This window comes from Homarus americanus, unplaced genomic scaffold (assembly GCF_018991925.1).
Source record: "Homarus americanus isolate GMGI-L3 unplaced genomic scaffold, GMGI_Hamer_2.0 scaffold33468, whole genome shotgun sequence".
NCBI classification, from domain to species: domain Eukaryota; kingdom Metazoa; phylum Arthropoda; class Malacostraca; order Decapoda; family Nephropidae; genus Homarus; species Homarus americanus.
In genome coordinates this window covers 8,749,891-8,762,321 of record NW_024714177.1, presented here as the reverse complement: position 1 = coordinate 8,762,321, position 12,431 = coordinate 8,749,891, and the positions used below count along the sequence as shown (strand labels likewise).

The following is a 12,431-nucleotide window of genomic DNA, read 5'->3' as shown; positions in this document are numbered from 1 at the left end:
GGCTGACAGCAATATGGCTACGAAGTATGATTGGTGGATGGCTGACACTTGAGTATGGCTACAGAGTATGTGGATGGCTGACAGCAGTATGGCAGACACCAGTTAGACATGGATACAGCTATTGTGTATATGGTTAGTTTAAGTTGGTTTGGTTAAGTGACGAGTGTGTGTGAGTGTGACCGCGAACACACACACACACACACACACACACACACACACACACACACACACACACACACACCTGTCACCAGTTTATCGTGGTGAAAGAGAAAACCAGATTGATCATGTGTGTTTGGCCTCTTGGTGACCCACAGTAATGGTGACCGATTACTGCTCTCTCTCTCTCTCTCTCTCTCTCTCTCTCTCTCTCTCTCTCTCTCTCTCGAATTAGGCAACTCTATTTTGGTTTTGGTTTTTGTATATTTATAAGGCCCCCACCCCCTCCCCATATAGTTTTTTTATATCCCACAATAACAATGATCTATTTTGAAAACGAAAATTATTTTTGATATTTCCAGCAAGTTTTTCCCTTTAGTGAAGAGTGAAGTGAATGATTACAAGTCTTGTTAGCTGCTGTTGTCAATAGTGAGAACGAAATATATACAGTATATATATATACACATATATATAAATTATGTATATATATATATATATTTATGTATGTTGTGAACTCAATTTATTAAGAAATATATATTATATATGTATGTATATATATAAGAAGGTTGAAACTGTGCCAAATTTTGTGACGAAATGATCAGTTGGTGAAGTGTTTAGTGTGAGGAACTTGTGAAGTTGTTAAAGAGACGGACACACACTCATACACACACACACACACACACACACAGACTCTTGCATGCGCTGAAGCCTGGTGTTACAAAGCAAGAAGAGAGGCCAGCAAGCAAGCAAGCCAACCAGCAAGAAAGCCACACATAAGACACTCACACACAGTTGCTCTCTATCTTTATCAATTCAGTGGCGTCAGGAACACCCACTGTGTCAGCAAGTTAATTTACTCTGTGTGTCAGCCAACACAGCGCCACGCACGTCGTCAGTTTCAACCCCATAGTGGACGCAGAGGGTGGGAGTGTGGTGCAGGTGCGGAGTGTGTGTGCGCGCGCGTGAGGGACGTCGTCCCGTCTCCTGCTGTGTTTGCTTGTGCGTTTATCGCAGGTGCTTTTGCGTGTGCGTTTCCCGTGGTGCTCGCCAGGTGTGTTTTTCCGTGTGCGTGTCTCGCGGTGTGTGATATTTGCGTGTGCGTTAACCCGCGGTACTCGCCAAGTGTGTTTGCGTCAGCACTGTTGGCCCCATGTGCACCTCAACTGCTGTCTCCCTCCCACTCTCTGAGCTCGCCCTCGCCTCCCTCCTCCCCTCAGCACACCAGGTGTGGAGTGAGAGCCAGTGACGCGTTAAGTGCCAGCAGAGAGCCAGGGAGTTTGGCCCTCGCCCTCCTTCTTCCTAGCTCTCGTGAACACCACCGGCGAGGAGAAGGCTCAGTGAGGCGCTGCTACAGGGGCGTCGGCCACAGCAACAGCAGTTGCATCACCTACAGGAGGAACAGCGGCAGGAGGAGCAGCAGCAGCAGGACCAGTATCAGCAGGAGGAGGAGCGGGAGCAGGTGGTGAGGCAGGTGTTGGGGGATGGTGGCGGCCGTGGGCAGATAGCCGCGTGACAGCCACCGTGGCCGTGGCTGGGTGCGGGGCGGCCGATGGCTTCTCTACCTACGTGCTAGTGTACCTGGTAGGCCGCTCTCTCCTCACGCCCCTCGCCGCCCTCCTAAGCGCCGCCTCTCAACAAGCCTCTACCATGGTGAGTACCCCCCCCCCCATACACACCCATGTATAAAGAGTTAAAATCAGCACATATCCACCTCCCTGGTAGACAACACAAATACCATGTCATTAGGCCACAGCTGCCACCTTCAACCGGGTTTCTGCGTCAACTGTGGTAACCCTCACACGAACTCCACCTACTTCTCCCGGTGTTGGTTCTGTGCTGACTCACATTTCAGGAAGCTACGACAACTTACACGTCTAGAGACAACCTGAATATGTAACAACAAAATGCGTTATTCTCGGACAGGTGCAGCAGATAACACCTGTCTAGACAAACTAATTAGTCACGTGTACCTCATTTTTTCTCTGTAATTTAATTGTGATTGTCTGTGCTATATCGCTTACCAAACACACTTAGAGTACAGTTAGTTCAGTTATTATTGTACAGTTAGTTCAGTTATTGGAGTACTGTACAGTTAGCATAGTACAATTGGTATAGTACAGTTAGTATTGTACAGTTAGTGTAATCCAGTCTTCAGCAGAATGTACATACACAAAAAACACACACATATGTACACACACACACACGATGCATTATTCAGGTAGTTCTTTGGTGTGTGTGTGTGTGTGTGTGTGTGTGTGTGTGTGTGTGTGTGTGTGTGTGTGTGTGTGCGCAGGGAGTAGTCAAGCAGGATATAGCCTCAGCCGCGCTATTGTGGTGAATCCCCTCTGGCTTGTTTACTATCCTGGCCGTATGTTTGACTGTCCCCCCCTCCTCCCCTCCTATCCCCTCCTCCCTATCCCCCCTATCCCTCCCCCATCCCCCCAGCGCCGGCTCATTCAACATACATCTCGTTATTCAGCGGCGCTACAGAGGCTTAGTGCTCATACAATCCACTTGACCTTTTCTTTACACACACACTTTGTTGTTTACGAGGCTCGCAGCTGTTTAATCTTCATACACCTGTCATTTACAAGTCAAACAGCTGATGGGTTGTCATACACCTGTCATTTGCGAGTCAAACAGCTGATCGTTTGCCATACATCTGTCTCATGCATCTGTCATTTACGAGTCGAACAGCTGATTGGTTGTCATACACCTGTCATTTACAAGTCAAACAGCTGATCGGTTGCAATACACCTGTCATTTACAAGTCAAACACCCAGTCAAGTCACACAGTCAGTAAATTATAACAGTTAGCATTGAGTGTACAGTACAGTCACCATAGAGGGTACAGTCACCATAGAGGGTACAGTAACCATAGGTACACTCACCATAGGTACAGTCACCATAGAGGTCAAAGTCACCATAGAGGAACAGTCACCATAACCATAAGTGCACTCACCATAGGGGTACACTCACCATAGAGGTACAGTCACCATAGAGGTACAGTCACCATAACCATAGAGGGTACAGTAACCATAGAGGTACACTCACCATAGAGGTACACTCACCATGGGTACACTCACCATAGAGGGTACACTCACCATAGAGGGTACAGTCACCATAGAGGTACAGTCACCATATGGTACAGTCACCATAGAGGGTACACTCACCATAGAGGGTACAGTCACTATAACCATAGAGGTGCAATATATAGAGGTACACTCACCATAGAGGTTACTCACCATAAGAATACAGTCACCATAGAGGGCAGTCACCATAGATGGTACAGTAACCATAGGTACACTCAATAGAGGTACACTCACCATAGAGAGTACAGTCACCATAGAGTACACTCACCATAGAGGTACACTCACCATAGAGGGTACAGTCATAAGGTACACTCACCATAGAGGGCAGTCACCATAGAGGGTACTCACCATAGAGGGTACAGTCACCATAGAGGTGCAGTCACCATAGATGGTACAGTCACCATAGAGGTACACTCACCATAGAGGGTACACTCACCATAGAGGTACAGTCACCATAGAGGGTACACTCACCATAGAGGGTACAGTCACCATAGAGGTGCAGTCACCATAGATGGTACAGTAACCATAGAGGGTACACTCACCATAGGGGTACACTCACCATAGAGGGTACAGTCACCATAGAGGGTACAGTCACCATAGAGGTACACTCACCATAGAGAGTACACTCACCATAAGAGTACACTCACCATAGGGTACACTCACCATAGAGGTACACTCACCATAGAAGTACAGTCACCATAGAGGGTACACTCACCATAGAGTGCACTCACCATAGAGGGTACAGTCACCATAGAGGGTACACAGTCACCATAGGGTACACTCACCATAGAGGGTACACTCACCATAGAGGGTACAGTCACCATAGAGGTACAGTCACCATAGAGGGTACACTCACCATAGGGTACACTCACCATAGAGGTACACAGTCACCATAGAGGTACAGTCACCATAGATGGTACAGTCACCATAAGTGCCTCACCATAGGGAACCACTCACCATAGAGTACAGTCACCATAGAGGGTACACTCACCATAGATACCCATAGAGGTACACTCACCATAGAGGTACACTCACCATAGAGTTACACTCACCATAGAGGTACACTCACCATAGAGTACACTCACCATAGAGGGCACACTCACCATAGAGGTACACTCACCATAAATGCAGTCACCATAGGGTTACACTCACCATAAGTACAGTCACCATAGAGGTACACTCACCATAGAGGGTACAGTCACCATAGAGGTACACTCACCATAGAGGTACTCACCATAGAGGTACAGTCACCATAAGTGCAGTCACCATAGATGGTACAGTCACCATAAGTACACTTACCATAGAGGTACAGTCACCATAGAGGGTTACTCACCATAGAGTACAGTCACCATAGAGGGTACCTCACCATAGATGGTACACTCACCATAGAGGTACACTCACCATAAGTGCTACTCACCATAGAGGATACAGTCACCATAGAGGTACAGTCACCATAGAGGTACACTCACCATAGGGTACAGTCACCATAGAGTGCAGTCACCATAGAGGGTACACTCACCATAGGGGTACACTCACCATAGAGTACACTCACCATAGAGGTACAGTCACCATAGAGGGTACACTCACCAGATGGTACCTCACCATAGAGGTGCACTCACCATGGGGTACACTCACCATAGAGTTACAGTCACCATAGAGTACAGTCACCATAGAGGGTACACTCACCATAGAGGTACAGTCACCATAGGGTGCAGTCACCATAGAGGGTACACTCACCATAGGGGCACACCTCACCATAGAGTCACTCCTGGGGTACAGTCACCATAGAGGTACAGTCACCATAGGGTACACTCACCATAGAGGTACACACTCACCATAGAGGGTACAGTCACCATAGATGCAGTCACCATAGAGGTACAGTCACCATAGGTACACTCACCATAGAGGGAAAACTCACCATAGGGTACACTCACCATAGAGGGTGCACCACCATAGAGGCACCACCATAGAGTGGTCAGCGGCGTGGACACCTACAGCAGTACTGGAGTGGGTGGTAGTGTGGTGCGGCAGGAGAATGTTTCAAGTCATATTGATAACAAGGTTGCGGTGGTCGAGTGGACACACATTGACATCTGTCTTAAGGATCGCAAGTTCGTTTCCAGGGCACCCAGCTATAAATGAGTGCCTGATTTTACAACTGAGGAAATGAAGGCGGCCAAGTGCAGTACCGGACACAACGCCTCCTTGTTTATCACCTGAGAGAGGGCCGTGATCACCAACTCTAAGACCCGAGGATGCCACCATGATTGACTCCCCGATGTAACTTAGATGATAAAAGAGAAACCTGCCACTACGATAGCAGCAGCAGCAGCTCTTGGGAGGATGACAACCAAATATAATGTGACGAGACTGACGATAACAAACGAGTCAATATCAGGTCACCACAAGTAGTTATTGACAAGGTTTTTAGTCTATCAAGTAAACTCATGATTATTGACACGCTCTCTGACACCCAACCTGACAATCTCTACCAAGTTCTCGATACTAAATAAGAGAGAAAAAAAGTTTACAGCAGCTGCCCTTAAGACTTTTGACACAAGAGAGAGAGAAAGGGAGGGAGAGACAGGGAGAGACAGGGAGAACAGGGAGGAGTTGGTGCATACATGTGTATCTCAGGGTGTATTTTTCTGAGGGGTTCAAATTTAAGGGCTCATGTCAGGGGTTCAGATTTATGAAGGGGTTATATCAAAGGTTTAAATTTAAGGGGTAATTTCAGGGGTTCAAATTTAAGGGGTTATGTCAGGTTCAAATTTAGGGGTTATGTCAGGGGTTCACATTTAAGGGGTTATGTCAGGGGTTCACATTTAAGGGGCTATGTCAGGGGTTCAGATTTATTAATTTTACCTTGTCTCCCCCAAATAAGGTTCCATAACCCCATATTTCCGTTCACTTAGGGTCATAGTTTTAGGTGCTTCAACTACCAGGATTATTAAGCACCGTTCACTAGGGGCAGGTTTAGGTGCTTCAACTACCAGGATTATTAAGCACCGTTCACTAGGGGTCATAGTTTTAGGTGCTTCAACTAATATGGATTATTAAGCACCGTTCACTAGGGTCATAGTTTTAGGTGCTTCAACTCACTATGGATTATACAACTGTTCACTAGGGGTCATAGTTTAGGTGCTTCAACTACCAGGGATTATTAAGCACTTGCACTAGGGTCATAGTTTTAGGTGCTTCAACTACTAGGATTATAAGCACCGTTCACTAGGGGTAATTAGTTTTAGGTGCTTCAACACCAGGATTATTAAGCACCGTCTACTAGGGTCATAGTTTTGAGTGTCAACTACCAGGATTATTAAGCACCGTTCACTAGGGTCATAGTTTTAGGTGCCAACTACCAGGATTATTAAGCACCGTTCACTAGGGGTCATAGTTTTAGGTGCTTCAACTACCAGGATTATTAAGCACCGTTCACTAGGGTCATAGTTTTAGTGCTTCAACTACCAGGATTATTACACCGTTCACTAGGGGTCATAGTTAGGTGCTTCAACTACTAGGAGCACCGTTCACTAGGTCATAGTTTAGGTGCTTCAACTACTAGGATTATTAAGCACCGTTCACTAGGGGTCATAGTTTTAGTGCTTCAACTACCAGGATTATTAAGCACTGTTCACGGGGTCATAGTTTTAGGTGCTTCAACTACAGGATATACACCGTTCACTAGGGTCATAGTTTTAGGTGCTTCAACTACCAGATTATTAAGTATAATTTACGTCTTTATATATTTTCTTTTATATACAAACAAAACTTTATTCATACTTCTCGTTCTTGATCGACTATTAAAAAAATCATAAGAATACGATGCCAAGTGTGTACAAGCGGCCAAGTGTGTACAGCGGCCAAGTGTGTACAGTTGCCAAGTGTGTACAGCGGCCAAGTGGTACAGCGGCGCATAGTGTACAGCGGCCAAGCGGCACAGCGGCCAAGTGTACAGTGCCGGCGTGTGCAGCGGCCAAGGTGTACAGCGGCCATGTGTACAGCGGCTGGGCGTGTACAGTGGCCGTGTGTACAGCCAAGTGTGTACAGTTACCAAGGTGTACAGCGGCCAAGTGTGCACAGCGGCCAAGGTGTACAGCCGCTGGCACAGCGGCCAAGTGTGTACAGCGACAAATGTACAGTTGCTGGCGTGTACAGCGGCCATGTGTACAGCGGCTGGCGGCATAGCGGCTGTGTGGTACAGCTGCCATGCAGCGTTGCACAGCGTGCTGGCGTGTACAGCGGCCATGTGCCAGCCAAGTGTGTACAGCGGCCAAGGTGTACAGCTGCCAAGTGTACAGCGCTGGCGTGTACAGCGGCCAAGTGTGTACAGCGGCCAAGTGTGCATAGTTGCCAAAGGTACAGCGCCGTGTGTACAGCGCCATGTGTACACAGCGCAGGTGTGTGCAGCGGCCATGCGCAGCTGCCATGTGTACAGCTGCTATGTGGCGGCCATGTGTACAGCGGCCAAAATGTTACAGCGGCCAAGTGTGTACAGTTGCCAAGTGTGTACATGGCCAAGTGTGTACAGCGGCCAAGTGTGTACAGTTGCCAAATGTACAGCGGCCAAGTGTGTACAGCGGCCAAGTGTGTACAGCGGCCATGTGTACAGCGGCCACGTGTGTACAGCTGCTGAGTGTGTACAGCTGCCAAATGTGTACAGCTGCCAAGTGTGTACAGTTGCCAAGGTGTGGCAGCGGCCAAGTGTAAGGCCAAGTGTGTACAGCGCCAAGTGTACAGCGGCCAGGGTGTACAGTTGCCAAGTGTACAGCGGCCAAATGTGTGCAAGAAGTGTATTAGGCCGAAGTGTGTAGAAGCGGCCAAGTGTGTACAGTGGCCAAGTGTGTACAGCTGCCAAGTGTGTACAGCGGCCAAGTGTGTACAGCGGCCAAGGTGTACAGCTGCCAAGTGTACAGTTGCCAGGCGTGTACCGTTGCCGCGTGTACAGTTGCCGTGTGTACAGCGGCCAAATGTGTACAGAGCTAGTGTGTCAGCTGCTGGTGTGTACAGCGGCCAAATGTGTACAGTTCCCCAAGTGTAATAGCGGCCAAGTGTGTACAGCGGCCAAATGTGTACAGCGGCCATGTGTACAGCGGCCAAATGTGTACAGCGGCCAAAATGTGTACAGTTGCTAAGTGTACAGCTGCCAAGTGTGTACAGCGGCCAAATGTACAGTTCCCGTGTGTACAGGCCAAGCGTGTACAGCGGCCAATGTACAGCGGCCAAGTGTGTACAGCGGCCAAGTGCAGCGGCGCAGCGACCAAATGTGTACAGTTCCCGTACAGTTGCTAAGGTGTACAGCAGCCAAGTGTGCATAGCGGCCAAATATGTACAGTTGCCAAGGGTGTACAGCGGTCAGTGTGTACAGCGGCTGTGTACAGCGACCAAATGTGTACAGCTGCCAATGTCACATTCTTCGCCCCAAAATATTCATGCGGTGAATGTTACTCCTAAGGCTGGTGTAGGAATATACTTTATTACTTCGAAACATTCCATTATAACTACTCTTTAATTAGATACTAATTCTACCCAACTAGATACTAACTCTACCTTAACTAGATACTAACTCTGCCTTTAACTAGACATTAACTCAACCTAACTAAACACTAACTCAACCTAACTAAAACACTAACTCAACCTAACTAAACACTAACTCAACCTTAACTAAACACTAACTCAACCTTAACTAAAACACTAACTCAACCTTAACTAAACACTAACTCAACCTTAACTAAAACACTAACTCTACCTGAACTATAAATAACTTCAAAATGTTAATAGAAATGGGGAAAACATAATACGGTTTATTTTGGTGTTAAAAATAGTAATGTTGACAGTGTTTTAAGAGATGTTTATGTTACGTCAGGGAGTACGAGTGTGGGGCGTCTGGTTCCAGTATTAATTTGACGTGCGGGCTGCTGCAACTATCTGCTGTTTTTTATTATTTTTCCTGTCTGCGTCTGTCAACACCACGATGAGGGTGGGGAGGGTATGAGGGGGAGGAGGGGCAGAGAAAGAGGAGGGGAGAAGATAGATGAGGGGAGGGGAGAGAGGAGAGGATAAGAGGGAGAAAGGGACTGTTTTAGAGAGGAGAAGGGAAAAAGGTGGAAAGAGGATACGGGGAGGGGGAGAAGAGAGAGAGAGAGTACTTCACTACCCACTTATCATTAATCGAAGGCAATTTTCTTCATTTAGCCAGTTGTGTATGTATGTATGTATGTATGTATGTATGTATGTATGTGTACATCTTTGTGTTAGTCTTGCGTGACCTATCAGTGTTTTTATTTTTATTTTATGGTCATATCGTTATGTTTGTCAAGGGTGTGTGTGTGTGTGTGTGTGTGTTGAGACCTGCGTGTGGTGAGGCCTGCGTGTGGCGAAGTGGTTGGTTGGTGTTGGTTACTGAGGGTGGAGCGCGTGTCGTGGTTGACAGTGGTGGGTGTGGTTGTTGATGGTGTGTGTGTGTGTGTGTATGGTAGTTGATGATGGTAGATTGCAATGGAAATGGTAGTTGAATGTGATTGTGCTGGTTGTTAAGTGCCTGTGGTAGCGGTCGGAATGGTAAATAATTGAACTGATACACACACATTACACACACACACACCTGTGCTCCTCACTAATTAATGATATCCCGTCTTTTGTTTACCTGCGTCAGCTGATGTAAACACGGCCTCAGGTGACCTTTCTGCCCTCTTACTACTGAAGGAAACTCGTATATTAACCTACCTTAAGAGAGAGAGAGAGAGAGAGGGAGAGAGAGAGAGAGAGAGGGAGGAGAGGACGCGTATGGGTGAGGGCTGAGGGCCGTGTATGGGTGAGGACTGAGGGCCGTGAATGGGTGAGGACTGGGGCTGTAGGTGAGGACTGGGGGCCGTGTATGGGTGAGGGCTGAGGCCGTGTATGGTGAGGACTGGGGGCTGTATGGGTGAGGGCTGAGGGCTGTAGTGGGTGGAGGACTGGGGCCGTGTATGGTTGGAGGACTGGGGGCCGTGTGGTGAGGGCTGGGGGCTGTGTGATGAGGACTGAGGGGTCGTGTATGGGTGAGGGTTGGGGCCGTGGGTATGGTGAGGGCTGGGGCCGTATGGGTGAGGACTGGGGGCGTGTGTAGGGCGAGGGCTGGGAACTGGAAGGGTGAGGACTGGGGGCCATGGTGAAGACTGGGGGCAGTGTATGGGGAGGCTGGGGCTGTATGGGTGAGGGCTGGGGGCGTGTATGGTGGAGGACTGAGGCTGTATGGGTGAGGGCTGGGGGCGTGTATGGGTGATGGCTGGGGGCCGTGGGGTGAGGGCTGGGGCCGTGTATGGTGAGGACTGAGGGCCGTGTATGGGTGAGGGCTGGGGTGGTGGATAGGCTGGGGCTGGTGGGGGTGAGGGCTGGGCCGTGGGTGGGAGGACTGGGGCTGTGTGGGTGAGGACTGGGGGCCTGTATGGGTGAAGACTGGGGCCGGTGGGTGAGGACTGGGGCTGTATGGGTGAAGACTGGGGCTGTGTGGGTGAAGACTGGGGCCGTATGGGTGAGGACTGGGGCCGTGTAGGGTGAAGACTGGGGGCTGTATGGTGAGGGCTGGGGCTGTGTATGGGTGAGGGGTGTGGTGCAGAAGAATGGAGGAGGCTGAACATGTCAACAGTGTTAATTAAAAAATAGGAGGTACTCAGGTGTGCCGTCAGCCTTTGTGTCACGGGAGGAGAGGAGGCGTCGATACCACGTCACAGCATAACCATCTGTAGAAGGTGAGAGCGATGCGTCCTCTGCTGCAGGGGAGAGAGAGAGAGAGAGAGAGAGAGAGAGAGAGAGAGAGAGAGAGAGAGAGAGAGAGAGACCTTAGGACTGTGTTAGACTGATACCTTGACCCTATGAATGACTGAAGGAAGGCGGAGGAGAGGGAAGACAAAGATAAGCGTCCCTTTACCCATAGGTCAAGTTATGCTGATCTATAAGGACTGTGAGCTCTATTTGTTTTGCCAGCCAAGCTCATTTAGACCTATGACTCCCCCACCCCATCCGTACTGGTAGGAGTCCTCCACCATTATTAGCTCGTGGAGTATGACGTTGACCTATGGCGGCCTAATCTGCCTCTATCTCGACCATCCTTACGACCTCCGTAGTGTGTGTGTGTGTGTGTGTGCGTGTGTGTAAAAGCCGACGCCCCACAAGGTAAGACTTAAGAGAGGAAGGGAATGTGGAAGGGGAAGGTGTAGTGGATGGATGGATGGGGTGAGGAAGGAGTAGTGATGGGTTGATTGGGTGAGGTGGGAGTAGTGATGGGTTGATGGGGTGAGGGAGGAGTAGTGATGGGTAGATGGGGTGAGGAAGGAGAGTGATGGGTAGATGGGGTGAGGAAGGGAGTGATGGGTAGATGGGTGAGGCAGGGGGTGTGTTGGGGGGGTCGGGCGAACGTTCGTCTGGCTTAACGTATCATTGCGGGATGGAGGGAATGCCAGGACGAGCAAAAGGACGGGAGAGAGATGGGCACTGGGGAATCATCTCTGTTGTCTCGCTGTGTGATGATAGTGTTGAGGAGGCGGTTGTTGAAGGTGGCGTGGTGGTAGAGGCGTGTTGGGGTGGTGTGGTGGAGGTGGCGTGGTGTAAGGGTGTGTTGGGGTGGTGTGTGGTGGTGATGGCGTGATGGAGAGGCGTGTTGGGATGGTGTGGTGGAGATGGCGTGATGGTAGAGGCGTGTTTGGGTGGTGCGGTGGAGGTGGCGATGGTAGAGGCGTGTTGGGATGGTGTGGTGGAGATGGCGTGATGGCAGAGGCGTGTTGGGGTGGTGTGGTGGAGATGGCGTGATGGCAGAGGCGTGTTTGGGTGGTGCGGTGGAGGTGGCGTGATGGTAGAGGGTGTTGGGGTGGTGTGGTGGAGATGGCGTGATGGCAGAGGCGTGTTGGGGTGGTGTGGTGGAGATGGCGTGATGGTAGAGGCGTGTTTGGGGTGGTGGAGGTGGCGTGATGGTAGAGGCGTGTTGGGGTGGTGGTGAGATGGCGTGATGGTAGAGGCGTGTTTGGGTGGTGCGGTGGAGGTGGCGTGATGGTAGAGGCGTGTTGGGGTGGTGTGGTGAGATGGCGTGATGGTAAGGACGTGTGGTGGGGATAGCGTGCTGGCGGAAGCGTGTTGATGGTGGAGAACGCGGTGGTGGTGGTGGAGAAGGTGTGGTGAGACTCAGGAATGTGGCGTTGTCTGCCTCAC

General features: G+C 49.6%; 1 protein-coding gene across 4 annotated transcripts in view; it reads left to right on the top strand.

Moving 5' to 3' along the window:
* The first annotated feature begins 720 nt into the window (after nucleotides 1-720).
* LOC121877939 (alpha-catulin-like) overlaps nucleotides 721-12,431 on the top strand; it is a 180,092-nt gene continuing 168,381 nt past the window's right edge. For all 4 annotated transcript variants that reach the window (XM_042383927.1, XM_042383925.1, XM_042383921.1 and 1 more), the window contains exon 1: nucleotides 721-1,806. In XM_042383927.1, coding sequence (XP_042239861.1) covers nucleotides 1,804-1,806 — 3 coding nt within the window. In that variant the 5' untranslated portion in view covers nucleotides 721-1,803. The remainder of the gene's footprint in view (nucleotides 1,807-12,431) is intronic.